The following is a 26,782-nucleotide window of genomic DNA, read 5'->3' on the forward strand; positions in this document are numbered from 1 at the left end:
TCACTGTGGTAGCAGGGGGAGAGGGAGAAAGAAACACTGTATATGTGTTTCAGGGCAAATACAATCTGCAATTTAAGTACTGATACTATTTGACGCTCTGACACTCACAAACTCCCACTCACCAGCATGCAGCCCTACAAACACATGCCCCTACCTGGGCTCGAACCAGGGATCCTCCGCACACATCGTCAACAGTTACCGTCGAAGTATCGTTACAGAAAAGCGGAGTCCTTGCAGAACAAGGGAAACAACGACTTCAAGGTCTCAGAGCGAGTGACGTCACCGATTGAAACACTTTTAGCGCGCATCCCGCTAACTAGCCATTTCACACCGGTTACACACACTCGCACAAACATTATGCACAGCAGGTGCACCCACTCTCATTATAGCCAGGTCATCATTCGTTTACTCATTCATGGTGAAAGGAGAGCCTTGCCTATTAAAAGGAGAGCCTTACCTATTAAGGTTATGCAGATATCTAGCTACATTATGAATCATCTTAGCCTGAGTTACTGAGCTGAAAGCTAATTACAGACATCAAGGACAGCATGATTGTCCATAGCTTGCCAGTGCAACCCACAATAACCTTATATAATTTAACTATTAACTGTTTTGGTGCCTGCATCTCTGCATTTAAGAGTGAGTATTGAGCTTTAGAATCTGCATTCCCAGTATGTTACGTTAGACCTGTGATTAGCAGTGATGTGCAGTTGAGGTGCAAAAAGGAAATGAAACAGTAGTTTTGCTTCCCCCTGGTGTCCATGCACTAACACAGCAACCCACCAAAGCACCTGGGTCGTATTCACTAGAAACCAAACATGAGCAGGGTGGGTGAAATGCCAAAGGGGAATTGCTCACTAACAAGGATATAAACAAATGTGTGCACTACATTTGAGAGAAATAAGCTTTTTGTGCGTATGGAACATTTCTGTGATCTTTTATTTCAGCTCATGAAACCAACACTGTACATGTCGCATTTATATTTTTTATTCAGTATAGTTACCTCACACATCTGTGTTCTACAGTCATTATTTTCATTCTGTGTTGAAGGTCTTATGAATAAGGCCGGTGATAGAAATATGCATGTAGTGCAATGGCTTGCTGCAGGAATTGTCCTTGTCTAGGAGGGTTTCTCTGGTAAATTATGATGAGAACTATTAGCATTCTCTGAGGGGGTTTTCATACTTGGTCCCTTCCAGACAATTTTTTTTTTCCCGCTAAATTTTTTGTGCAGTGTGATTGTGTGAACAATCCATAAGAACTCAGACCACCAAAGAATGAGCCCCGAAGCGAACTGAACTTAGACCATCGCGAGAGGTGGACTGAGTTCGGCTCGCATGAATTCCACGGTCCGGTTCCCATTTTTAGGGCAATGTGAACACAAAGATCCCCAGATTCGCTTGTCATTATTCCCGAACCACGCAGTAGTCTACTGTAACACCATGTTCACTGCAATTGCCCCTCACATTGGTGCCACAAATTAGATAAAATGGTGATGTGCAGATTTGCGGGGGAAAAACATGTGCTGTTTAAGGATATTGATTAGCAAGGATGCACAGAAATGCCAAAATATGAGTGGAGTTTTTAGCTCAAATATTATTTTGCAATATGTGATCTATAGGCTAAGATAGCTTCATGCGCTGTTTATTTCGACCATGGGGTTTGGATAGTGTGAGAAGACTGCAACATAATTTGGTAAAAATCACAACATAAGGCACAAAATCGATTCTAGCTCTTAAAGGGGCGGTAGCCTACAATGGGTGTAAAAGGGAAAAGGGGGATACCTAGTCAGTTGTCCAACTGAAATGTGTCTTCCGCATTTAACCCAACCCCTCTGAATCAGAGAGGTGCGGGGGGCTGCCTTAATCGAAATCCACGTCCTCGGCGCCCGGGCAACAGTTCTATTACAGCATTATTTAATCTGCAGTTATTCTGTTACCAATAATATTTATATGTTAATCTTCTGATTACAATTATGTCTCATTTTTAACTAAATGCAATCTATTAGCTTCCTAAATGTAAGTAGGTATATGGTATATATTGTTGTTCAATAACACATTCTGACTGAATGGCTTGTCCTGCACCCACAGTGCATTGAATGAATGTTGGGGAAAGATATTGGTTCCTTTCTAAACATAGCAATGTGAATGCAAAGAGGACTCTGACAACAACATAGGTGAAGTGAACTGGCAAAAAAGTTGAGTCCTCATTCAAAGACAAGGGCAATGTGAATACAAAGAGAACTGAGATCTTTTGCTTCTTCTTTTTTTACCCCAGAGTTCACTTTAAAGAGGACTGAGATCAGTTATTTTAAAGAAGACTATATGTGGAAACACCCTGAGAGGGATGTGTCAGCCAGGCTTCACTGGCTCCCCTTGTCCAGGTATTCCAGGTTGAGTGCGTCCAGCCTCTGTTCCTGATCCCTGTTCTTAGTGAACTCCTTCAGTAGGTCCATGATTTCACCTGCGTACACATCAGGTACAGGCTGGGCCTCTGTTGAGAGGAGGGAACGACAACACACATTCAGTTAACTTCAACTGACATTTCATATAGAATGGGCAAATTGGCTCATCATAATGCTAAAAAAGTCAAGCAGATCAGCTTGAAAATAATAACTATTTCTAAACAACAGTATAACTAACTGTATTATATGGCTTTGTGTAGATCAGAGTGGATAATCACAGTTGATAAGATAATATGAAGCTGAACCACTCTCCTCACCTGTTGCCCAGTAGTAGATGTCCCAGTCGTTGCTAGGCTCGTTGATCAGTCTGTCATACTGTCTTAACTGGGGCTCATTCATTGTGTTAAGATATTGTTTGGCAAACAGGCTGAAAGGGGAAAGACAATTTGATTGGTATGTGCAAGTGTATGGTTTTGAGATGTGTCCAAGACTCAGATACACATATTGTAAGTTGCACACTATAATTAAATCATGCCTCTGCCACTGACCACAAATATGCTGCCTGACCTTAAACCTGATGGTTTATAAATTCCTTATATCTCTATTGTGGGCTCTATCATAGTATGAGCTTTGCTCATGATTAAATAGAAGACTAAAATCAATACTAAAATATATACAGTATGATTAGTGGTCCACTCACCTGAGCAATATGCAATTCTCCAGCATGCCCCTCTTTCGGCTTTGGAAGAGCAGGCGCCGTCTCTTGATGTCCATGGTCTCACCATCCTTCTCTGTCCAGGGGGGTAGGGGGATCTCAATTAGGTCACCCCTAGAGTCATCAGGTGCCTCTCCTTTGTAACCCCGTGTAGTTACTAGTTCTGCTACAGCTGGTCTCCATGACGCCTGGCATACCCCACTTACCAGCTGGACAAGATAAACAACATCATTACAAACAACTGGACTGACTGTACACAACATAATTTTACCTAGCTAGCTACCACTATGCATTAATTGGACTGCTTCCCTTCCAATTTTTTTTATTTCACCTTTATTTAACCAGGTAGGCTAGTTGAGAACAAGTTCTCATTTACAACTGCGACCTGGCCAAGATAAAGCATAGCAGTGTGAAAAGACAACAACAGAGTTACACATGGAGTAAACAATAAACAAGTCAATAACACAGTAGGGAGAAAAAAATTAGTCTATATACATTGTGTGCAAAAGGCATGAGGAGGTAGGCAATAAATAGGCCATAGGAGCGAATAACTACAATTTAGCAGATTAACACGAGTGATAAATCATCGGATGATCATGTGCAAGTAGAGATACTGGTGTGCAAAAGAGCAGAAAAGTAAATAAATAAAAACAGTAAGGGGATGAGGTAGGTAAATTGGGTGGGCTGTTTACAGATGGACTATGTACAGCTGCAGCGATCGGTTAGCTGCTCGGATAGCAGATTTTTAAAGTTGTTGAGGGAGATAAAAGTCTCCAACTTCAGCGATTTTTGCAATTCGTTCCAGTCACAGGCAGTAGAGAACTGGAAGGAAAGGCGGCCAAAGAGGTGTTGGCTTTTGGGATGATCAATGAGATATACCTGCTGGAGCGCGTGCTACGGGTGGGTGTTGTTATCGTGACCAGTGAACTGAGATAAGGCGGCGCTTTACCTAGCATGGACTTATAGATGACCTGGAGCCAGTGGGTCTGGCGACGAATATGTAGCGAGGGCCAGCCGACTAGAGCATACAGGTCGCAGTGGTGGGTGGTATAAGGTGTTTTAGTAACAAAACGGATGGCACTATGATAAACTGCATCTAGTTTGCTGAGTAGAGTATTGGAAGCTATTTTGTAGATGACATCGCCGAAGTCGAGGATCGGTAGGATAGTCAGTTTTACTAGGGTAAGTTTGGCGGCGTGAGTGAAGGAGGCTTTGTTGCGAAATAGAAAGCCGATTCTTGATTTGATTTTGGATTGGAGATGTTTAATATGAGTCTGGAAGGAGAGTTTACAGTCTAGCCAGACACCTAGGTATTTATAGATGTCCACATATTCTAGGTCGGAACCGTCCAGGGTGGTGATGCTAGTCGGGCGGGCGCAGGCAGCGAACGGTTGAAAAGCATGCATTTGGTTTTACTAGCGTTGAAGAGCAGTTGGAGGCCACGGAAGGAGTGTTGTATGGCATTGAAGCTCGTTTGGAGGTTAGATAGCACAGTGTCCAAGGAAGGGCCAGAAGTATACAGAATGGTGTCGTCTGCGTAGAGGTGGATCAGGAAATCGCCCGCAGCAAGAGCAACATCATTGATATAAACAGAGAAAATAGTCAGCCCGAGAATTGAACCCTGTGGTACCCCCATAGAGACTGCCAGAGGACCGGACATTATGCCCTCCGATTTGACACACTGAACTTTATCTGCAAAGTAGTTGGTGAACCAGGCAAGGCAGTCATCAGAAAAACTGAGGCTACTGAGTCTGCCGATAAGAATATGGTGATTGACAGAGTCGAAAGCCTTGGCCAGGTCGATGAAGACGGCTGCAGAGTACTGTCTTTTATCGATGGCGGTTATGATATCGTTTAGTACCTTGAGCGTGGCTGAGGTGCACCCGTGACCGGCTCGGAAACCGGATTGCACAGCGGAGAAGGTACGGTGGGACTCGAGATGGTCAGTGATCTGTTTATTAACTTGGCTTTCGAAGACCTTAGATAGGCAGGGCAGGATGGATATAGGTCTGTAACAGTTTAGGTCCAGGGTGTCTCCCCCTTTGAAGACAGCTAACTCCCATTAGCTACAAAACATGAGGTTGGTTGCACAAGTGTACATTCATATCCTACACAACTTTACCATTCATTTGAAAAGAGAGAGCAGAAAATTACTTTCAAACTCAGTAGTCAACTAGGTTTATGGGCTAACTTTAGTTAGCTTCAGTCAGAATAGACAGCATTTCTAGCCAGCTAGCTTGCCAGTCTTGACATTAGTTATCTAGCTAGCAAACGTTAGCTACTACATTCAATCGACTGTCCTAACAAGTTTCAATGTCACATGCCCAAGTACAGTGGAATACCTTTCTTGCAAACCAACAATGCAATAATCAAAAACAATGTGGCTAAAACTAGAAGAAAAAAAACACGCGAAATAAGAAATATGAAGAACACAGTAAGTAAGCATACTATACCAGGTCGCAGTTGTAAATGAGAACTTGTTCTCAACTAGCTTACCTAGTTAAATAAAAGGTGAAATAAAAAATATATAAAAAAATAACTATATACCGGGTCAGTTCCAATACCATATTTACAATGTGCAGAGAAGCCGGAGTGATGGAGGTAGATATGTATAGGGGTAAACTGACAAGGCATCAGAAGCAGCAGATTGTATGTGAGTGTGCGTGTAGTCAGTATAAATGTATGTGCATATTATGTGTGGATGAGCAGATGATGGTGTGTGTAGGCCCATGTGCGTGTGAAGAGACAGTACAAACATTTTTTATTTTTTATTTTAAATACAACGTAAATGAGGATACAAGGTTAATTCAAATAGTCCGTGTAGTTTAACGTTTATATTCCAAATACTACTCACTCTTTTAGCAACGAAAGCAGACAGCATTGTGTCTTTCTTATTTGTGACTGCTGAATCCTGATGTGACTGTTCTTGTTGACTCGAGAGCAGCCGGTGTCCCAAAATTCACAAGTCCCTGCTAGCCAAAGACAGTCACATAATAACAGGGGGACACAGCAGGAAATGTCCGCTCCAGCTTGGGGAAATAATTGGCGCCATATTGGTAAGGGAAATTATTACTTCTTCCAAATGGTTCTTGAAATGCATGTTAAACAATAATAGGTGTATCAACATGTCTCATATTTACATTATATATTCACGCATGTAACAACATATATTATTTAGCTGATAGCTAAATAATTTTTACGGAACCTCGTAATATCATGCCTGTTTCACACGGGAGATATTTGAGATGCACTCCTCGATTCCGCTTCTGTTCTGATGTAGCAGCAACAAGCTAGCTGAGTGTTTACCTGAATGTTATCCGTTTTTGCATGTAGACATCCATAACAATTATATCACATTTTGAAAGTATAATATTTGTTGACTTTTTAATCCGGGTTGGTAATTTATTTGTTTGCCTCTGGTATTCCGTCCACGCCAGCTTCCCTGCAATGGGAGGGAATGCGAGGTGATTCTAGCTAGCCATTTCGCTACCTCGCTAGTTTTTTAAAACAATATTGAGGCGCTAACTGGGTAACGTTAGCCGGCTGGACTAGCTATATCAATAAAACATAGACGCACGGAAAGGTGCAAAATATGCACCTTTAGTTATTTCCTTGCGTTTATTGCCAAGTGTCGATTGCTAAGAGAAAACATTGCTAACGTAGCCAGAGGCTGCACTGCCAACCCAGGACTCGGGATGGCGGCTAAAGCGGCCGATGGTGGTGGTACAACTGATCTCATAGACATCTACGACGAGAAGTTCAGTCAAAACAACGGGGAGGTGAGACAGGCCGAAAGAGATTATGAAAAGAGCTGTAGTTGTGAGAAGCTGAAAGTGAATGCAGAAGATTCTTGAAGTGGGAACTAAAATAACTTGTTGGATGAGGTTTGATTTTAGCATGACCAGCATGTCAACATCTTACATTAATTAATGTAAAAAATCATACTATTCAATTTCTTATCCTTGATATCAACAATACAAATGTGGAGGTTATTGTAGTTTGTCTGATTTTTCAGGGATGGTCATTGTGAGTGATAAACTAGGCATTGAGGGATTATGTCTATCTTCTGTCCTTTTTCTCTCTCTCTATAGGATGGAGATTTTGCAACGACAGCAGAGGCAAGTGATCTTTATGATGATGTGCTCACTGGCTCTATGAGCCGGGAAAGGAAATTCTCAGAAGATGCTATCCCTCTCAGCAAGAACCAGCCAACGAAAGAGGAGAGCAAACCAGCAATACTGTACACTTACAGTGGGGTGTGGAACAAGAGACTGGCTGTATATGTGGGCAACTTCTCCTGGGTGAGTCTCCCACCACCAACATTACCTTCAATCCAGTTTGCTAATCTATTAGCCTATGTTCTGTAATGAGATACAGCCACCTAGGCCTATTACCTTTCTGTCCCTATCCTTAATTTTTACTCATCTTCTCCCTCTTTCTCTCCTTTGTACTCCTTTACCTCTCTCCTCAGTGGACCTCTGACAAAGACCTTATTAACGTGGCTCGCACCTTGGGTGTGAAGGACATTGTGGAGATCAAATTTGCTGAGAACAGAGCTAATGGCCAGTCCAGAGGGTGAGAGTTGGGCCTATCCACTGGGCATCATTCTAATCTAATGTGATCTATTTCTTCACTGTTTATTAACTGGGTGTTTTGTCATTTCATGACTGGGTCTGGCCATGGTGTTCTAGGGAGACCTGGAGACAGACACCTATTGAGTCAAATTAGTCTTCAAATAAATATGATGCTCCAGTAGCTAAGCTAAATACAGATCTTACAGATGACTACCAACGTTTTATTATTTATGATCCAGAGCCAAAGTGTTGTCTCCAGACCCTGAAGAACTGGACAGGGCTGCTCTGGTGGTCTACTGATGACTAGTCGATTATTGTGATGGTCTTTCAAAGCTCTGGAATAGCCTTTCTATCCAGCTGGTAACAAAGTATACTAGCTGATATTTGTCTTTTATCTCTATAGATACGCTGAGGTAGTGGTGGCCACAGAAGAGTCATTGCAGAGGTTGCTGGAGACTTTGCCAAATTGTCATGTTAATGGAGAAAAGGTGGACTGCCGCTTTGCCACACGCCAGAATCTTGCCGTGTTTGAAGCCCAGGCTAATAAACGTAAGCACACATCTACTTACAGCAAATAAATAGGTACTCAAGTCTTTCTCAGAAGCGATATCCAATGCTGCCATAGAAACAAAATCAAACTGTCCCTCCTCCTTTTCCATAGGTGTCCCCCAGCGCTCTAACTCAAAGGAGTCGTCAGATACTGGGGACAAAAACGCCTCCGTCTCCCCTCCTGTGCTCAACCAGAACCACTCCACTATCCCTCACACTATCCACCCCCAACACATTCACAACAAACCTCCCCCTCTGTCAGTCCCATACTTTAGGCTGCCGCCTCCTCTTTTCCCTCACCTTCCCCCACACATTCCCCCTCCCCCCATGCCACATCTTTTCCCTCCACCACCTCTACGTCTCCCCAGCCATCCTCCTCCCTCCCTGCATCTCAACCCTGCCTTCTTTCCTCCAGCACAACACGACAACTACAGTCAACACAACACATCGTACAACCAGCGCAAGTGAGCTCATCCACTGTACTTTATATTATGGAATGATTTTGTATTAATTGGTAAACATGTCTATCACAAGTTGTATGGATATGTATGTATGATGATGATGATCAGTATGGGAGTGTCTCTTTCTCTAGCAGCAGGGACAGTGAAGCGCCCACACCCCAAATGCCAGAGGGAGAGTTTGATGAGCTGATGAACAGAAACAGAGCAATCGCCAGCAGCGCCATCACCAAGGCTGTGTCTGGAGCTACTGCTGGTTAGACTCTCACTGAAAAATGCCTACAGTAGACTCAAATACAGATTCATGATGATAAATCTAGACTAGAGACCCAAAGACATTTACATGTGCAGTACACAATGCAGATCATGGTCATCTTAAATCCTGCCGTTGTAATAAACTCTGTAACCTCGTCTCATGTAGGAGACATGCCCCTGGCCATTGAGACGCTTTTGACTGCCATTGCTGTCATCAAGCAGTCAAGAGTGTATGGGGACGAGCGCTGTCGAGCGCTGGTCACCTCTCTGAAAGACTGCCTCTTCTCCATCGAGAGCAAGTCTTATGGCTCCAGGTCAGTGCTGGAAAAATAGCTTGGGCCTCTCATGGACAGTTATTTCATCACAAATGGATATTGTAATGTGGCCTCACTCCTAACTTGTTCTCTTTTTAGGAAAAGACACCGTTCCCGTGACAGAGAACACCGTTCCCGAGATAGGGAGCGAGACAGGGAAAGAGAACGGGACAGAGGCAGAGGAAGGGAAGAAAGGGAAGAGTCCTACAGCCAGGAATGGGAGGCTGCAGGAATGTCCCGTCGGCACCGAGAACGCTCCCTAAGTGGGGAGAGAGATGGGAGAGACCGGGAGCGTGTTCGGGAACGAGATAGACATAGGGAGCACCGTGAGCGGCACCGCTAGGTAAGCTCTCTGACCCTGTCGTATCTCCAACACATCTCCCCTCTAATTCTGTGATCTACAGACTACCACCACTTACTCACACCACCGCCTCTAATTGCCAAGCACCTGTTTTTTCAGTCAACCGTTTTGTATTTACACACTCCAGACAGAACTTTTGTCTTTTTTTCCCCCAGGTGGTCTTTGTCCCTGTCAGGCTGAGTAGGAGGGGAGGCAGGACTTTATTTCTGCACCAAGCTGCTTAAGTCTGGGATAATGGATGAACTGATGGTGAGACAAAATGAATGTCCATAGCCCCCCGTTCACATTTCCCTGGTACTCTGCAGCCACCAAGCATTTTACCTTATCATAATCTTCTGATCTCAGCCATCACCAACCCCCTCTTTCTCAGTGTTACTGTCTTTGTAATTTTATTTTTTTATTATAAATTTACGGTTTCAGGGTTGTGGCTGCAACTTTTGTTGTTTGCCACACCGGCATGCACAAAGCAGAGGTACATTTTTTAATATGTTGAACTGTGCAGTGTTTTTTCCTCTTCCCCCTTCTTTTGTATCCAATTTGAACTGATTAAAAAAGGCTGTTAAAATGAGTTGGAACAAGTGTGTTTATTGGAAAAAGGGATTGTTACAAGAGGACCAGGTAGTTTTCATTGCCTGACCCATGCTGCTTAAAGGGGTTGGCCTCCTGTCTTGTTTATTTACACAATAATGTGAATTGCATGGCAAGTGTCTGTATCCAACAACAAAAACATGTACAATTCAAACAAGGTGTGAAAATAGTCTCTTGAGGATGTCAATCCATCAGGGTGCACTGCCTCACTGGCTGTCAGCCAGGGCTTGTCCATAAATAAGCCAGATGATTCTTGTAGTTGTTGTATCCATCATTTCTCCAGGGGTGCATAATTTAGCAACTTCTCAATGAGGTCTACATGGGCCAGCAGCATCCTCCGACAGCAATACCTCTTCAGACCAAGAGCATCAAGGGCATCACTGCCAACCAAACAAAAGGGAGCAGACAGGAGAGTTTGATGTGTTTATCAGGAGTAGCCTATGTAGCTATTAAAAATATCAGATGAAATAAATTAACAGTACAATATATTTTGAGAAAGGGATTAATCTTAGGGAAATACAATGTAAACAATGACCACAACAAACCGGTGTCTCTCACCCTTCAGTGTATTCAGCTTGAAGGAGGCCAAGGTACGCCTCCCATTTATTACCAACGATTTTCCCACAGGTGAAGCACCGGACCGGGATAATCATTTTGATTTCTTTCGACTGAGGCTCTGAAAAGAAATTAGAACAGAGCAACAGAATTACGAAAAATGTATACACTCTGCTGTAAATTGCTCTGATTAAGAGCGTCTTCTAAATGACAAATAAAAAATTTAGTTAATGTTAAGCTAGCCAGCCAAAGGCAGAATTGTGGCTTGAAGAAAAGGGTAGCTATTCAATGATAAATGCATAACTGAACGAAACCGCATAGCCTATCAATTTCGTAGATAACTTGACAGCTATGGTTGTCTGACGCTCAGTCTTAGCGTGGACATGTAAACAGGCGTGCTAGCTAACGTTACACAGTACTTGCTAGCGCACACATTTTCAAACCCGTTGCATATAGCTAGCTAGTTAACCAAAAAGTGTTAGCATAAAACAGCCATGTTTACCAATGTGTTTCATATCATGGCTAAATAGAGACTCAAACAATAAAGTAGTTATCGACTCACTGTAAAATAGATGTAACCCTTGCAAACAGACAAGAGAGCACACAGGAAGAAAATGTAGCTAACGCGCGTCGCTCCTCCCTCAATACTGGGGCATGTTCAGGGGCTGCAACGTTACAGGGGGTTCTAGAAAGGTTTGATCGAATTGAATGCGCTGCGTCTCATTCATAGCTCCATTTACCTTAACATATTGATGTTTTCATGGTACACATTCGATTTTCCGAAGATATTTGGCTCTGTTAAGAATATGACTCCCCCCTCAGTTTTCTATTTTGGACTAGTCCAATACTAGATTCACATGAGTCACATCTGGAACTGGTTACTGTACCTCTTTGAGAACTTTTTAAACAGCACGGTGTTTAGAAACCCTATTGGCCAGCATGGTAACATTTAAAAGCCCCTGGATATATCCTATTTCTTCTTTATGGCTTCTACAATTTGTCTCCTTTTCATGACTGCTAACATGTGAATGGTGGACATAATACAGCCAGTCAGTCCTGTTCATATCAGTGATGATGGAGGAAAGGAAACAATGAAAGGAGTGCATCATCCTCAACACAATGAACCCTAGCTAATTCTATTGGTGGAGAGTGTAGGACACAAAATATTCACAGCTATCAAAGAGATCCTTGAGTCTATGCAAGCTGGTTCATTGCCTTTAATAAAGGTCAGGTCAAGTCACAAGACAACCATTTGGATTTACACAAGGAGCTTTGGGGTCAGGGGAGGGAGTGTGCAAGAGGGAAAATATGTTATATAGGGAGCTGGGATATCAAGAAAATATAGGTTTAATCATCGTCATCTGGTTCTCATTCTCCATTTACAATAGTATTACCCATCAACATTTCACCATCATTACCATTATTTTAATATCATACAGAACATGTGCTAAAATGTGGAGTCCTACTGGAATTATTGCATTTATACGCTCTTTGAGACCAAGGAAAATAACTGATAGATTTGATTTAGTACTCTGTGATGTGATGACTAGGCTATTTGAACATGTATGTGCAGAATATGTGTCTGTTCTGTTGGTGTGCTGGAGGTATTGATATTGCATCATGGTACGCTACATGCCAGTGTTCAAGCAAGATGTTTGATTGGGTGTTGAAAATCTCCTAGGCCTCTGATTTAAAAAATTAAAAAACTGTTTGTTATCAAAAATAGGAGAGCTTCTCTGTAATGAATAGGGAAACAAAAGAGGAAACAATCTCAGTTGATCTACTAAATAAATCCAGCTATTTCTCTACTCCCATCAATAATGCATGCTTTCTACTTGAATTCTAGGTTTATCAAACTATCAAAAAATATTAATGTATTACAAAATAAACCATAATGCATGTATATCATCATTTCATCATACTTTCAAGGCTTTCCTGGAGGTTGGAGATGGATGTAATATATTTGTGTATATGCTGATTTGGTGAGCATGACTGGCCAAGCTACTACATACATTGGTACACCACATATTGCATGTAGAATATTTTCATTCTGAATCGAAATTCATACATACAATGTACAGTACTATTACAGTAGCTGCACAGTCTCTCGCACTATCACTCTAACATGTATGGTCTTTAAATAAATAGAGGCTACACTATTTCTCCAGAGAAATTGTAGTAAGCAAGCTGTTAATACATTTGACAAATGGACACACCAAGGGATTACAGTGTTAACACACAGGGTTAAAATATAATATTTTGGGCAATTTAGTGTATATGTATATACTTTTGGTTTATACTCAATTTGTGTCACCAGGGCCATAAACACAGGCAGCCAGGCATAACTTTGACTATAATCTCACTGTTCATATTGATTTGGGAGAAGGGGCAATTTGACTATGAATTGTTCTTACCTCAGCATCAGTTGAGACTGAAATGGAAGTCTATCACATACAATTATTTAAGTGACTTCATCTGTCACACTATCTGCCATTGCTGACATCACTTACACACAGCCTTCTCTAAACCACCTTCCCCTGAATTGATATAACGATTTATCTCCTGGTCTAAAACCGTTATTCAAAAGGGTTCACATCTAATCTGCAGGGACCAGGTATTTACAGCAAATGCAATACAAGCATAGAAATAGCATATACTAGGCACCAGGGTTAGGTTCAATTCCATTCAGAAATTAAACAACATTTAAATTTCAAATGTTCTATATTGAAAAGGATTCAAGAGAATTGGAATTTCAGTGTACTTCCTGAATTGACTGGAATTTAAATGAAATTGACCACAAACCTGTGTGACACTCACAATAGTATGTTTAATATACTTCATACTTCACTTCATATGACCTTTTTCAAATCAAACAATATAAAGTTACTGTATTTCTACTTCTAACTTATGTATTAGTAGACCCAGAAACATCAAAATATTTATCAGTGCATACTGGATAAATAGGGTATTCAAGTACTGTATATATGTGTGTGTCCAGTGTAACTGTTGGAGTGCATTTGTATGGTGATTAAAACCCTGTAGACCTATAAGTAGGTACAGTTAGAGGGGTGGAGCAAATTCATGCGTGAGTATACTAGCAGGGGCCCATAAATGTATTACTTCAATGTTCACTGATGTTTATATTCACTACAAGAAAGGTCAGACTGAATTAAACTTAAGAAGCACAGTGGCTCCCCATAACCCCATCTCTACCAGCTGCATGATAGTCTATGAACCAATCAGCAAGTGACTCGTTAACCCATCGACCAATAGGTTTTGATGATGAGTGTTGGTGGTTAATTTCTTCGTGCCAACAACAGTGCCCCCAACAGGATGGCACCAGCAGCGATGATGGCACCACCAATGAGGAAGGGCTTCAGGCTTTCCAGGGAGTCCGTACTGGCCTCTGCTGCCTCCTCGCCCTCTGGTGCCCCCTCTGGTTCAGCTGATCCATCCTCCACTTGAGGCTCTTCCACAGGGGCCGCTGGGGGTGGAGACTCTACTTGAGTGGGGTCAACCTTTTTAGGGGGAGCTGCCTCCTTCTTCTCCGTCTTCTCTGCTTTAGAGGATGCCTTGGGCGCTGGTGCCCCGCTCTTAGCCTTGGCTTCCATAGGATCCAGAAACAGAGGTGGGGTTGGTCAGGAGTGTCTTTCAGGTCAGCACTGCTTTACTGATGGAAAACAGCAAACAGAGGCAGACAGATAATCACACAGATTAGACTCTGTTATCTGCTCTACTGTCCCCTGGTGTTATTATACCGACAAGGAGCATCAACATACACAGGAAGTATTATACACCTCCTTATTCACTGCAGAATGAAGCAAAAGCCTCATGTCAGTAGGGCCATCATGTGACCTTCACAGACAAGATGACATAAACAGAACCATATTGTCCCTGCTATATACATTATCTGGTTTGTTTATTACATCTGTAGAACAAACTTCCAGTGGGTGGAAGCAACACTTTAAGTCCAACATCCTGTCAAGAGCAATCTCATGGGAAAGTTAACTGCACGTCTTGTAACAGACAGAGTAATCATGCTGCTGCAGCTGCTAAAAAAAGAGCCTATTTGACAAAGGCAAAGAGGTGCATGCATGTCTTCTGCGCTCCCCACACTGTCTGACACAAGTGTTAATCCAGTCTCAGCATGCAATAAATATTGTCTCTGTATATTTATTTATTTATCTCCCTCTCTCTCTGTCTATCTCTAAAATGGCATGAGTCATACAGTATGTACTGTTAATGGAGGTCAAGATGGAGGAAAGCAGACAGGAATAAGGAGAGGAGAGAATAATAACACATAGTGGGGATACAGAATTATCCAAAGGCAGGAAAATAAGAGAGAGAGGAATTAAAGAAAAAACAGAGAGATACTATAATGGATGCAGCTGAGGATGCTCGATGCTTGCATAGGATATGAAGATAGGAGCTGCACAGGCCGTGATAATCCCATAGACCAAAATACTGAAATTGCATGAAGGGGAGGAGGTAGAAATCTGGGAGTACATACCCTCAGGCTATTCTGTTCTCCTCTCCAACAGCTCTGTAACAATGGCCGGAAGGACGGAGAGATGGAATTTCTGCTCAAAGGCTGTCAGAAGGAAATCAGTAATGTCCTCAAGACAGAGAGCGAGAGTAAGTAAAGAGATGGAGGGCACAGTGAAAACAGAGGGAGGTAAAGGAGAAGGACTGGGATGTACCATCTGGGCTGCAAACAGTGGGGGTGTCCGTATCTTTAGACTGCATTGTGTCTTGGGTCAATTTACTGTATCTCTCTCTCTGCCTAGCCCTAGAGCTTAGGATGTATTTTTTTAAATAAATTATTGTGAAATTCTTGTAGAAGCCTACTATAATAATTATAACAATAGTGATTAAATTGTATATACTGTATAAATATATAATACAAGTCAAAGATTTGCATACCCAATGTGTGTCATCATGCTGCCTCACAATGTGTGTGTTTCTGAGTCATTGTCACATTTGTAAAGGGGCAAATATGCTTGTTGTTTCAAATTTTATCTCAAGTGTGTTCAGTCCATGGCTTCAGTTGAGTACTTTCTTGCATCACTGTCCCTGATTGTATCTAAATAAAATATCTCCCTGTGATGCTAAGGGGATGACATCATTCAAATAATACAGCCGTAGTTCAGTCAAATACTACTGTATGCCTACATTGTAATTTTTGTCATTTAGCAGACGCTCTTATCCAGAGTGACTTACAGAGTAATTAGGGCTAACTGCTTTGCTCAAGGGCACATCAACATATTTTTCATCTAGTCTGCTCTGGGATTCAAACCAGCAAACTTTTGGTTATTGGCCCAACACGCTTAACCGCTAGGATACCTGCCTACCATTGTATTCTACCGACAATTCTACTGTGATTATTGAGCTGTCTGATTGAGCTGTCTGTCAGCTATAGCCCTCATCTATTCCAGTATGATTATTTGTATCCCCCCATCAATTACATATGAGATTTAAAAAATAATTAATAAAATATTCAAACTCCCCATTAGATGTTTTCTGGGCCTGGCTGCTTTTGTCTTGTTTTTGACAATTAAATTATAACATTTACACCTTTTCTCACCACTGTAGTAATGCATTAAGGTGGTTACCTCCATGTACTACTAATAGTAATATATGGGAGGAAGCAGGATATTGCAGGATGACTTATAGTAGGAGGAACATCCTGGCAGATGTCTATAGCAACATTTCTGCATTCCTAAAACACAGCAGTAATGTATGGCATTAACAAGCATGGCCAGCAGGGCTCAGTCAATACTCAAATTAATGTCAATGCAATGCCAATGCCAACAGTCAGGTTTTGTGCCTATGTGCCTGTGCCTTGTAGCCTATACTGTAAGATGGGCTGAAGATTGTGTGTTATATACAACAATAAACTTACATTTCTGAAAATAAGTATAAATTTGGGATATCAAGTAGGACTATTGTCAACAATGTCAACATTACTAAGAATGAATATTTCAGACAGCTTATTTCTATTTTTGGGTGATGCCTGCCAGTCTGCCTTGGACAGATGACCCAAAGCTCTTGGAGTCGCAGCAGACTGATGGCTGTAGGGTAGCCTTCTCGAGTTGTGTAGGCTAATAGTGTTTGCCTATTTATGGCAAATGCATTTGGCTAATTATGTGCCTGTAATATTATTTGTTTTGCTGATGTTTTAAAGAAAATGTGGTCAACCCATATTTTGCATTTAGAGCCAGTCTGAGCGCAGGGCACACCTATTTAATAAAGTCTAGCTCAGGAAATGATGCGAGTCCACGCCCAAACTCTATAGTTGGAGATTCCTCGATATTCACAAACCACCAGTCGTGCATTTCACAGTATGCCAGCGATTTATACAGTGCCTACAATCGCCGAAGCCTGCGAGAACGACGCAAATCCAACTGGCTCTATTGTAGGGTGATGGATGACGTAAAGTTCCTACGTAAATGGCGCAGTGGTGATTCGGTTTTTGATCCGCAGCTGCGGAATAGGGAATGGGAATAGAAACGACGTATCTTTTCAGGGGTAAAAATTGGTCTGAAGCCTGGTATTACAACAACCAATTTATCGGGACCCGCTACTCTAGTAGCCCGATTGGGATCGGGAGTTGTCCAGTTGGTTGTCACATATGATACACACAATATAAAAACATTGTGTGGCGATTTATTTATTAAACTTCACTGTATGTCAGTGAGAAACATTGTATGGATGAACCTCCCGGCACTCATACATGGCGTGAAGAGACATCGGGCAGCGGATATTCTACATATCGACGACGTGTTGCAATTTATCGAAGAATCAAGACCTTGAATACCAAGGCAGAGTAAATGGAGCGTGTGTCTGCACGGTTTTGACTCTAGGTTACGGTATGATCCAGCTGCGAATCTTATCTGATTGCCTGGCCCGGATTCCTGTGGAACCTTGCACTTGAAGTACAGTGGCTGGATTCATAGGGAGGTACGTGTGTGTTCTGCCAGCCACGGTTCAGCGCAATATTGTCGCTGCGGTATTTTACAGGGTTTATCCCTGGCAGAGTACTGCTCCAGGTCCGCGTTGAGGTGAGCTCGAGGTGGACACGCGTAGGATGGGAGAACGAACAGAACCGATGCAGTGGGTCTTGGCAAGGCATCGTCACAATACAGGTGAGAAAGAAGCCCAACGGCCGATCAATGTAATGGGCTGGGGAGGGGTGTCATACAGTGACGGCTTGGATTTCTTATCTATTTAGACAATAGCCTTTTCTAAAATATCAACTGGGGCAGCAATATTACTAATACCCCCCCCACAGGACTTTTGTATTGGCTTTGCCTACCTTGGTGATAAGGAAGTGATAGCAGAGATTTGGCAAATGCGGACATTAAGTTATATGGCCCAACAATTATTGACCGGTCCATTATTGATTTAAGGAAGGCTCCACCCACAGCAAACCTCGAAGATTAGGCTAGATGTATCTATTGGTATGACATGCATTTCTCTCTGTAGGCCCGGCTATGAGGCTGATAAAAGGCTCTGTCTTCACACATTGAACTACATGTTCTTTATCCAGTCTCTCTCCACCTGCTGCATGCCTGCACATGAGCATCTTAGTCTGCCCTGTCCTGAAGGGTTATTGAGTGGAATGCAAAAAACACTGGACATTCTGCAGAAAGACTCCACAATGATGCAATAATAAAGGAGTAAAGACATGGTCGAGAAAAGGTTTGAATACATCTAGCCTAATCTTCGAGGTTTGCTGTGGGTGGAGCCTTCCTTAAATCAATAATGGACCGGTCAATAACCCTTCAGGACAGGGCAGACTAAGATGCTCATGTGCAGGCATGCAGCAGGTGGAGAGAGACTGGATAAAGAACATGTAGTTCAATGTGTGAAGACAGAGCCTTTTATCAGCCTCATAGCCGGGCCTACAGAGAGAAATGCATGTCATACCAATAGAATGCCCAGTCACAATCACTTTATTTCCATGAGTGCCAATATAGCTTCCCTAGGTGCTCTGCATGTTTTCATGAAGGCTCAAACATGGACAAGTGGATCATGTAAGCTATGTGAGTTTGTATCACAGGTGTATGTCTGTGTATCAAGCATGATCTGTTTGCAGTAGCGTAAAAGTGATCTAAGTGATGTTCTGAAAGTTGTTACTACTTGAAGAGAGTTTTTATGAATGTTGTGTAATACTAGAGGACAAAAGCCAATGGGCAGAGAGATGCAGTGTACATGGATTACGGTCACGTTCAGTGGATTTGAGACCAGTTTGCCCCCTAAAGCAGGTTTAAATCCCTGTAGTAATCTCGCATTCGGACTCAGTTTTACCCAGGGGCGTATTCATTATGCCGATTCTGTTGCAAAACGGTTCTTAAACGGAAGCAACAGGAACGAAATGGGGCGGGACCTATAGGGGACCTACCTGAATTTGTCCAATAGAAACATTTATTTTTTATTTTTATTGTGTTACAGTTCATATACTGTAAAGATATCAGTCGATTTTAAATAAATTCATTAGGCCCTAATCTATGGATTTCACATGACTGGGAATACAGATATGCATCGATTGGTCACAGATACCTTAAAAAAAAGATAGGGGTGTGGATCAGAAAACCAGTCAGTATCTGGTATGACCACCATTTGCCTCATGCAGCGTGATATATCTCCTTCGCATAGAGTTGATCATGCTGTTGATTGTGGCCTATGGAATGTTGTCCCATTCTTCAATGGCTGTGCGAAGTTGCTGGATATTGGGGGGAACTGGAACACGCTGTCGAACACGTCGATCCAGAGCATCCCAAACATGCTCAATGTGTGACATGTCCGGTTAATATGCAGGCCATTGGAGAATGGGGACATTTTCAGATTTGAGGAATTGTGTACATATCCTTGCGACATGGAGCATGTTTCGGCTTATCATGCCGAAACATGAGGTTATGGCGGCGGATGAATGGCACAACAATGGGCCTCAGGATCTCGTCACGGTATATCTCTGCATTCAAATTGCCATCGATAAAATGCAATTGTGTTCATTGTCCGTAGCTTATACCTGCCTATACTATAACCCCACCACCACTATGGGGCACTCTGTTCACAACGTTGACATCAGCAAATCGTTCGCCCACACGACGCCATACACGCTCTCTGCCATCTGCCCGGTACACTCAGATGAGTTTCCCTAAGACTGTTTGTGACATCTTGTGCAGTAATTCTTTGGTTGTGCAAACCCACAGTTTCATCAGATGTCCGGGTGGCTGATCGCCGATGATCCCACAGGTGAAGAAGCTGGATGTGGAGGTCTTGGGGTGGCGTGGTTACACGTGGTCTGCGGTTGTGTGGTCGGTTGGATGTTCTGCCAATTTCTCTAAAACAATGTTGGTGGCAGCTTATGGTAGAGAAATTAACATTCAGTTCTCTGGCAACACACCTGTAGGACATTCCTGCAGTCGGCATGCCAATTGCACGTTCCCTCAACTTGAGACATCTGTGGCATTGTAATGTGTGACAAAACTGCACATTTTAGAGTGGCCTTTTTATTGTCCCCAGCACACGGTGCACCTGTGTAATGATCATGCTGTTTAATCAGCTTCTTGAAATGCCACACCTGTCAGGTGGATGGATTAGCTTGGCAAATTAGAAATGCTCACTAACAGGGATGTAAACTAATTTCTGCACAAAAGTTGAGAGAAATAAGCTTTTTGTGCATACGACAAATGTCTAGCATCTTTTCTTTTAGCGCATGTGAGAAGAGGACAGTTTTTACTCTTTCCTTCTCAACCTCTCCCATCGTTTATGGAACAAGCTTGATTTCAATACCTGAGTTGAGACTGGAGTGTGTATGTGTGGTGTGTGAGATGTACATTCATGTTGCACACGCACAGATCTGTTTCCATTAGAGGTGCTATTAAGCTTTTGCTTTGGGCATTTCACAGCAACCACTCCCTAGTCAATAATTCCCACCACAACAAACAAGTGTCACATTCTGGACTTCATGACAACAATTTACACAGAATTCTCCAACATAAAAGATACAACTTCTATCATGCTTTCAGATTGAATCTAATATGTGAAAGATCACACTGGTGGTATGGCCATATTATAAATGTAACCTGGTGTCCCTGTCTGACAAACACAGCCATTTAAAAGCCCAGTAATCCATTAGATCTACAGTAGGGGGCTAAGAGGTTCCTAGCCACAGTACAACAGAATACTGTCTGTTTTGTTTACACCTGCTTCCACTTACTCCCTCCCTGCTGACTCCTCAACCCCCACAGAGTACCTCTCCTCTCCACTCCTCCTCTCCTCTCCTGACGGTTGTGTCCTTCATAAAGTGTGTCTGAAATGGCACCATATTCTCTATAGAGCCCTACGGACCCTAGTCAAAAGTAGTGCACCATAAAGGGAATGGGGTGCCTTTTTTTTTACAGCCTCAATGTGCCAAACCACATAATGTGTGTCATTGACGGTTTTTGTATTCAAAGAGGGAGAGGTTTTATCTGGAGTACTGTGATGGTCATGGCATTTTTGGACTACAAAGGGACTGTAAATGATTGACTAGCTAAGTAATTTACAGATACAGTTTATTAGGAGCTTATCAAGTCACATATGGTCATACATTAGGACCAAATATTTGGCAGCAAAAAATACTAAAATAAATTAATACAAATACAGAGCTATATTGTATGCAACATTTTTGGGGGGAAATTATTTTATACAAATGCAATTTCTCAGAAATACATTTAAAGTAATATTTTTTTCTTAAAAAGATGGTCAAAATTATTGCTTCCCCTGTTTTCAATACCTCACCCTGCGAGAATAACAGCACTGAGCCTTTTTGTTAAAACGTTTCATGAGATAGGAGAACACATTGGGAGGGATCCGTCTTTTTTCCTCATCTGTATCAAGGGTGGCAATAATTATGGACCTGACTGAATGCCACATACTGTATTTGTTCTAGTGTGTGGTGGTGAGAGGACACAGGTGTTTGTGGAAGCATAGGGGGAAAACTCCCAGTGCGTTGTGTATTTTGCGAGCTCAGCCTTGCGGTGTGAGGACTGAGGAGGATATTAAGGGTGCAGTGTATTGGTGAGGTGTTTGGCATGAATAGGGGAGAGATTGGGATGTTATCGAGAGAGTCCACAGGGTGATGTTAACCTAGGCTGGCAGAGCGGTACTCTCTCTCCCTCTGTCTCTCGGGCTCCCAGCCCTGTACCCGTCTGCTCCAGCCTCCATGTGCAGCACTCTCTCTGTCTGCCTGGGTCAGTGTCGCACTATACACAGAGCTTCTCTCTTGTGAGTTCCTATATACTCGTCACACGCTCTCCTCCTCCTCCGTTTCTCCTAGTAGGCCTACTCCTCCATCTTCCTCCTTCACCTCTGTCTTTTATTACGACATCCTCTTCCATGCACCATCCAGCCTACCTTTAACATTAAATCTCTAGCCTATCTCTCCCTCTTTTACTGTCTCTCCTTCTCATCTTCCTGCCCCCACCCCTCTTCTCACTCTACCCACACGCTCATTCACTATTCATATTTTAGAAGACGTTTGTGACCGCGAAAGCAGTGTCATGCGTTTGCACCATTTCAACAGTGAAGAAACCTACATTTTCTCTCTTATCCTCTCCCCCCTCCCCATTCTTTATCTAGCTAATCCAGGTTTTGGCTTCATGCTGCTCTTTCCCTTTTTTAGACTGAAAGCCATGTGCCACTCACTCCCACTCTCCCTCTGCCTCTTTCTCTGTCTTTCGCTCACACTCCCGCCCACTCAATCCCTTTCACCTCTCCTCCTTCCACACTCTATTCTGTGACTTTGTGTGATAGTATATGCATTTGGATGTATGTGTGTAAATATGACGTTCTGATTGTGTAGCCCACTTGTTAGTGCGTACTCATTATGCATTATGTGCAGTGAAGTCTCTGTCTTTTGAGTCTGATAAAAAAACATGAGCTGGCGCACACCCATAGAACATGTAGAGGTGCTGACTAACGGAGAATAAACTATAAGTTATAAAAATAGTCGCACATTCCATATATAAACTCCCAGTAATTTATTGGATAAGTCCCTGTTTCGGCATCACTGTGCCAATCATCAACGTTTTGGATGCTGAAACGTTGGTGATTTACCCTATAAATTACTGGGAGTTTATATATGGAGTGTGCATGTCTGAGTCTGGACAGAGAAAATAGAGCCTTCCTGTGTCGCATAGAACCGTGTGGTTTCTCCCTGTTTTATGAGAAGAAATTGGATTACTGTATTTCAAGATTTATTAGAGGAATTGGATCAAAGGTATTATTATAGTTGTTCAATGTCAGTGTTTCCTCTACATAACTTGTTCAATGTCAGTGTTTCCCTCTACATAACTTGTTCAATGTCAGTGTTTCCCTCTACATAACTTGTTCAATGTCAGTGTTTCCCTCTACATAACTTGTTCAATGTCAGTGTTTCCCTCTACATAACTTGTTCAATGTCAGTGTTTCCCTCTACATAACTTGTTCAATGTCAGTGTTTCCCTCTACATAACTTGTTCAATGTCAGTGTTTCCCTCTACATAACTTGTTCAATGTCAGTGTTTCCCTCTACATAACTTGTTCAATGTCAGTGTTTCCCTCTACATAACTTGTTCAATGTCAGTGTTTCCCTCTACATAACTTGTTCAATGTCAGTGTTTCCCTCTACATAACTTGTTCAATGTCAGTGTTTCCCTCTACATAACTTGAAAGTGTAACAATAAAAGTCAGCACAGAATGTTCCTTGATTTTCAATTCTTCTGCTTAACCATGACCCCTCAGTGCTATACTGTACGATGCTTGAGGTAGAAGGAATGGAACCAGCTAGTTCACGTGGCCACAAAAACAGCCTTGCACACAATATTTTAGCACAATGTTTGTGTATGTACAGTGGGGTCTGGAATTATTGAATATCTTAATGATGAGCAAAAAAGACTGTATAAAATAATACAAATACTGAGCTATATTGTATGCAATTTTTTTAAATTTAAAATCTATATATTTTATACTAATACAATTGATCAGAGAATGAGATTGTGTGTAACAAGTAATAATTAAAAATAACTAAAGCTGGGGGAAAAATGTTTGGATCCTCTTTCAATACTCCAACACCTTCCCATTGTGAGGAAAACGACACACACTAAGCCTTTTTCTAAAATGTTTTATGAAATTATGAAAACACTGCCTCCTGAGTGTCATCAAAGATCCACCAGCTTATTTTACAGAATGAGGTATTTTCTGCATATGCATTGTATGGAACATTTCTGGGATCTTTTATTTCAGCTCATGAAACATGGGACCAGCACATGCGTTTATATTTTTGTTCGGTGTAAATGTGTGTTGATATCAGTTGGCAGGGGTCTTCAACATTATTGTGTTTTTTTGTTTTACTGATACCTTTTTAAGACTTTTTCTGGTAGATCTTTTCTAAGACTCATTTTTCATATGTTTGACAATAAATCAAAGCCTTTGCTTATTCAGTTTTTTTAGGATAAACTTAAACAAAACAAGTGTATATATTCCTTAATTTCTCAAAGATAAATAGACTCGTAGCTTTTATTTGACACCCAATTTGACATGCTCCTATGAACTTAACATGTTGGTGCTCATGGGTCATTTTACAGTCGTGGCCAAAAGTTTTGAGAATGACAAATATTAATTTTCAATAGGTTTTCTGCCTCAGTTTGTATGATGGTAATTTGCATATACTCCAGAATGTTATGAAGTGTGATCAGATTAATTGCAAAGTCCCTCTTTGCCATGCAAATGAACTGAATCCCCCAAAAAACATTTCCACTGCATTTCAGCCCTGCCACAAAAGGACCAACTGACATGTCAGTGATTCTCTCGTTAACACAGGTGTGAGTGTTGACGAGGACAAGGCTGGAGATCCCTCTGTCATGCTGATTGAGTTCGAATAACAGACTGGAAGCTTGAAAAGGAGGGTGGATCGGGGCACCACCTGTACAGAGTTTGCTCAGGCAGGTGAGTGCGCATCTGCACGCACAGTGAGGCAAAGACTTTTGGATGATGGCCTGGTGTCAAGAAGGGCAGCAAAGAAGCCACTTCTCTCCAAGAAAAATATCAGAGACAGACTGATATTCTGCAAAAGGTACAGGGATTGGACTGCTGGGGTAAAGTTATTTTCTCTGAGTCCCCTTTCCGATTGTTTGCGGCATCTGGAAAAAAGCTTGTCCAGAGAAGACAAGGTGAGCGCTACCATCAGTCCTGTGTCGTGCCAGCAGTAAAGCATCCTGAGACCATTCATGTGTGGGGTTGCTTCTCAGCCAAGGGGTGGGCTCACTCTCACAATTTTGCCTTGAATAAACACAGCCATGAATAAAGAATGGTACCAACACATCCTCTGAGATCAACTTCTCCCAACCATCCAGGAACAGTTTGGTGACGAACAATGCCTTTTCCAGCATGATGGAGCACCTTGCCATAAGGTAACTGAGTGGCTCGGGGAACAAAACATCGATATTTTGGGTACATGGCCAGGAAACTCCCCAGACCTTAATCCCATTGAGAACTTGTGGTCAATCCTCAAGAGGCGGGTGGACATACAAAAACCCACAAACTCCAAGCATTGATTTTGCAAGAATGGGCTGCCATCAGTCAGGATGTGGCCCAGAAGTTAATTGACAGCATGCCAGGGCGGATTGGAGAGGTCTTGAAAAAGAAGGGTCAACACTGCAAATATTGACTCTTTGCATCAACTTCATGTAATTGTCAATAAAAGCCTTTGACACTTATGAAATGCTTGTAATTATACTTCAGTATTCCATAGTAACATCTGACAAAAATATCTAAAGACACTGAGGCAGCAGACTTTGTGAAAATTAACATTTGTGTCATTCTCAACTTTTGGCTGCGACTGTACGTGGAAATGACCCATAGCATTGGTTCCAATCCAAGTGCTTTAGCAAACTCCAGGGGTGCTGCATAAGGTCAACGACATCAAGAACTTTACGAAGTACCAGGACATTTTAGCCAAAAACCTGATTGTCTCTGCCAGGAGGCTGAAACCTGGCCGCAAGTGAATCTTCCAGCAAGACAATGACCCCAAGCACACACAAGTCCATAAGCGTAAATTAAGGATATTGAGGATCTGGAAGGATTCTGTATGGAGGAATGGTCTATGATCCATCCCAATGTGTTCTCGAATTTTAGAAAACATTTTCGAAAAAGGCTCAATGTCGTTATCCTTGGAGGGTGCTGGAGTTTTGAAAACCGGGAGATCCAATACTTTTGAGCCCTTTAGAGATTTATTTCTATTACTGGTTTAACAAAATCTCTTTCTCTGAAAATGTTTATTTTTAGGGCACACAATTGTATTTGTATTTTTGGGGCACACAATATAGCTCTATTATTTTATACAATTTTTTTGCTCATCTTTATCAATGGATCCAATCATTCCAGATCCCACTGTATACACAGTCACCTCCAAAGGCATTGCGATGAGGTGACAGCTAGCTTTCAGATTAAGTGTCAAAGAATGTCAACCAGCCATACCGACAGAGAGACTGAAGCATTGGACTGGGGATAATTGGACTGCATTTAGTCTACTAATCACACATCAAACAATTTACCAGTATACCTCCCTCTCTCCTACCCCCTCAAATTCATCAGGCCTGAAATGAAATGTGGGTCCAAGTTAGTGCTGATGGTTTGGAGTGGGTGGGTGTGGGTCATAGGTAATCACCTCAATTACTCTACTATGATGAGATTTTCTATCAGGTAAAAGGCCACCTAGGGTAATAGGCAGGAGGTTTACAAAATACCTCATTCAATTTGATAAGAAGTTAACCTGTTACAAGCTTTTTGAAAATGAATTTTCTCTGTAATGTTTGATTTAATAGTAGGCCTAGCCTATATGAGATCAGCCTTTTGCTAACCTCACCTGAAGGAAAGCTTTACAAATACCGCAATTTCGAGCTTTATGACAGTAATGGGAGTGATTAACCGGGTTGTTTGTGTTTGCAGTGATGTCCTTTTATGAGAGGGTGAGAAAATGTTT

General features: G+C 42.0%; 5 protein-coding genes across 13 annotated transcripts in view; 2 read left to right on the forward strand and 3 right to left on the reverse strand.

Moving 5' to 3' along the window:
- Positions 1–971: 971 nt before the first annotated feature.
- LOC139562779 (succinate dehydrogenase assembly factor 2, mitochondrial-like) lies at positions 972–6,141 on the reverse strand. The gene is made up of 4 exons (XM_071380809.1): positions 5,974–6,141; positions 3,105–3,328; positions 2,722–2,831; positions 972–2,493 (listed from the first exon to the last, which is right to left on the reverse strand). The coding sequence occupies exons 1-4, from the start codon at positions 5,998–6,000 to the stop codon at positions 2,363–2,365; spliced, it is 492 nt and encodes a 163-aa protein (XP_071236910.1). The 5' UTR covers positions 6,001–6,141; the 3' UTR covers positions 972–2,362.
- On the forward strand, positions 4,934–10,198 carry LOC139562778 (cleavage and polyadenylation specificity factor subunit 7-like). 5 transcript variants are annotated; one of them, XM_071380806.1, is made up of 9 exons: positions 4,934–5,061; positions 7,211–7,420; positions 7,591–7,694; positions 8,097–8,242; positions 8,355–8,706; positions 8,835–8,956; positions 9,122–9,269; positions 9,369–9,612; positions 9,786–10,198. In XM_071380806.1, the coding sequence occupies exons 1-8, from the start codon at positions 5,059–5,061 to the stop codon at positions 9,610–9,612; spliced, it is 1,329 nt and encodes a 442-aa protein (XP_071236907.1). In that variant the 5' UTR covers positions 4,934–5,058; the 3' UTR covers positions 9,786–10,198. The 5 variants fall into 5 exon arrangements, with proteins under 5 accessions (XP_071236907.1, XP_071236908.1, XP_071236909.1 ...); XM_071380807.1 differs by lacking the exon at positions 4,934–5,061 and adding an exon at positions 6,044–6,175; XM_071380808.1 differs by lacking the exon at positions 4,934–5,061 and adding an exon at positions 6,044–6,175 and having other exon boundaries at positions 8,838–8,956.
- LOC139562781 (DNA-directed RNA polymerases I, II, and III subunit RPABC5) lies at positions 10,196–11,452 on the reverse strand. 2 transcript variants are annotated; one of them, XM_071380813.1, is made up of 3 exons: positions 11,336–11,452; positions 10,777–10,894; positions 10,196–10,598 (listed from the first exon to the last, which is right to left on the reverse strand). In XM_071380813.1, exons 2-3 carry the CDS (start codon positions 10,869–10,871, stop codon positions 10,490–10,492), a joined length of 204 nt encoding a protein of 67 aa, XP_071236914.1. In that variant the 5' UTR covers positions 10,872–10,894; positions 11,336–11,452; the 3' UTR covers positions 10,196–10,489. The 2 variants fall into 2 exon arrangements, with proteins under 2 accessions (XP_071236914.1, XP_071236913.1); XM_071380812.1 differs by having other exon boundaries at positions 11,276–11,357.
- A 520-nt stretch (positions 11,453–11,972) lies between these two features.
- Positions 11,973–15,450, reverse strand: LOC139562780 (cell cycle exit and neuronal differentiation protein 1-like). Its single transcript, XM_071380811.1, has 2 exons — positions 15,284–15,450; positions 11,973–14,443 (listed from the first exon to the last, which is right to left on the reverse strand). Exon 2 carries the CDS (start codon positions 14,382–14,384, stop codon positions 14,070–14,072), a length of 315 nt encoding a protein of 104 aa, XP_071236912.1. The 5' UTR covers positions 14,385–14,443; positions 15,284–15,450; the 3' UTR covers positions 11,973–14,069.
- A 1,655-nt stretch (positions 15,451–17,105) lies between these two features.
- LOC139562782 (diacylglycerol lipase-alpha-like) overlaps positions 17,106–26,782 on the forward strand; it is a 45,446-nt gene continuing 35,769 nt past the window's right edge. Inside the window, exons 1-2 of one of the 4 annotated variants that reach the window (XM_071380816.1) lie at positions 17,106–17,918; positions 24,622–24,747. The gene's annotated coding sequence lies outside the window, so the exon portion shown is untranslated. The remainder of the gene's footprint in view (positions 17,919–24,621; positions 24,748–26,782) is intronic. The other 3 variants (XM_071380814.1, XM_071380817.1, XM_071380818.1) reach the window with 3 other exon arrangements.

The sequence above is a fragment of the Salvelinus alpinus genome, chromosome 33 (genome assembly GCF_045679555.1).
Source record: "Salvelinus alpinus chromosome 33, SLU_Salpinus.1, whole genome shotgun sequence".
Taxonomy (NCBI): Eukaryota; Metazoa; Chordata; class Actinopteri; order Salmoniformes; family Salmonidae; genus Salvelinus; species Salvelinus alpinus.

Coding starts and splice junctions, on each gene's coding strand:
- LOC139562780 (XM_071380811.1), bottom strand. CDS start 14,384: ATGGAAGCCAAGGCTAAGAGCGGGGCACCAGCGCCCAAGGCATCCTCT.
- LOC139562778 (XM_071380804.1), top strand. CDS start 6,815: ATGGCGGCTAAAGCGGCCGATGGTGGTGGTACAACTGATCTCATAGAC. Junction 7,695..8,096: donor GCTAATGGCCAGTCCAGAGG/GTGAGAGTTGGG, acceptor TTATCTCTATAG/ATACGCTGAGGTAGTGGTGG. Junction 8,707..8,834: donor ACATCGTACAACCAGCGCAA/GTGAGCTCATCC, acceptor CTCTTTCTCTAG/CAGCAGGGACAGTGAAGCGC.
- LOC139562779 (XM_071380809.1), bottom strand. CDS start 6,000: ATGCTGTCTGCTTTCGTTGCTAAAAGA. Junction 2,832..3,104: donor GAGAATTGCATATTGCTCAG/GTGAGTGGACCA, acceptor TTCCCCTTTCAG/CCTGTTTGCCAAACAATATC. Junction 2,494..2,721: donor CATCTACTACTGGGCAACAG/GTGAGGAGAGTG, acceptor TCCTCTCAACAG/AGGCCCAGCCTGTACCTGAT.
- LOC139562781 (XM_071380812.1), bottom strand. Junction 10,599..10,776: donor CAAGCTGAATACACTGAAGG/GTGAGAGACACC, acceptor TTTGGTTGGCAG/TGATGCCCTTGATGCTCTTG.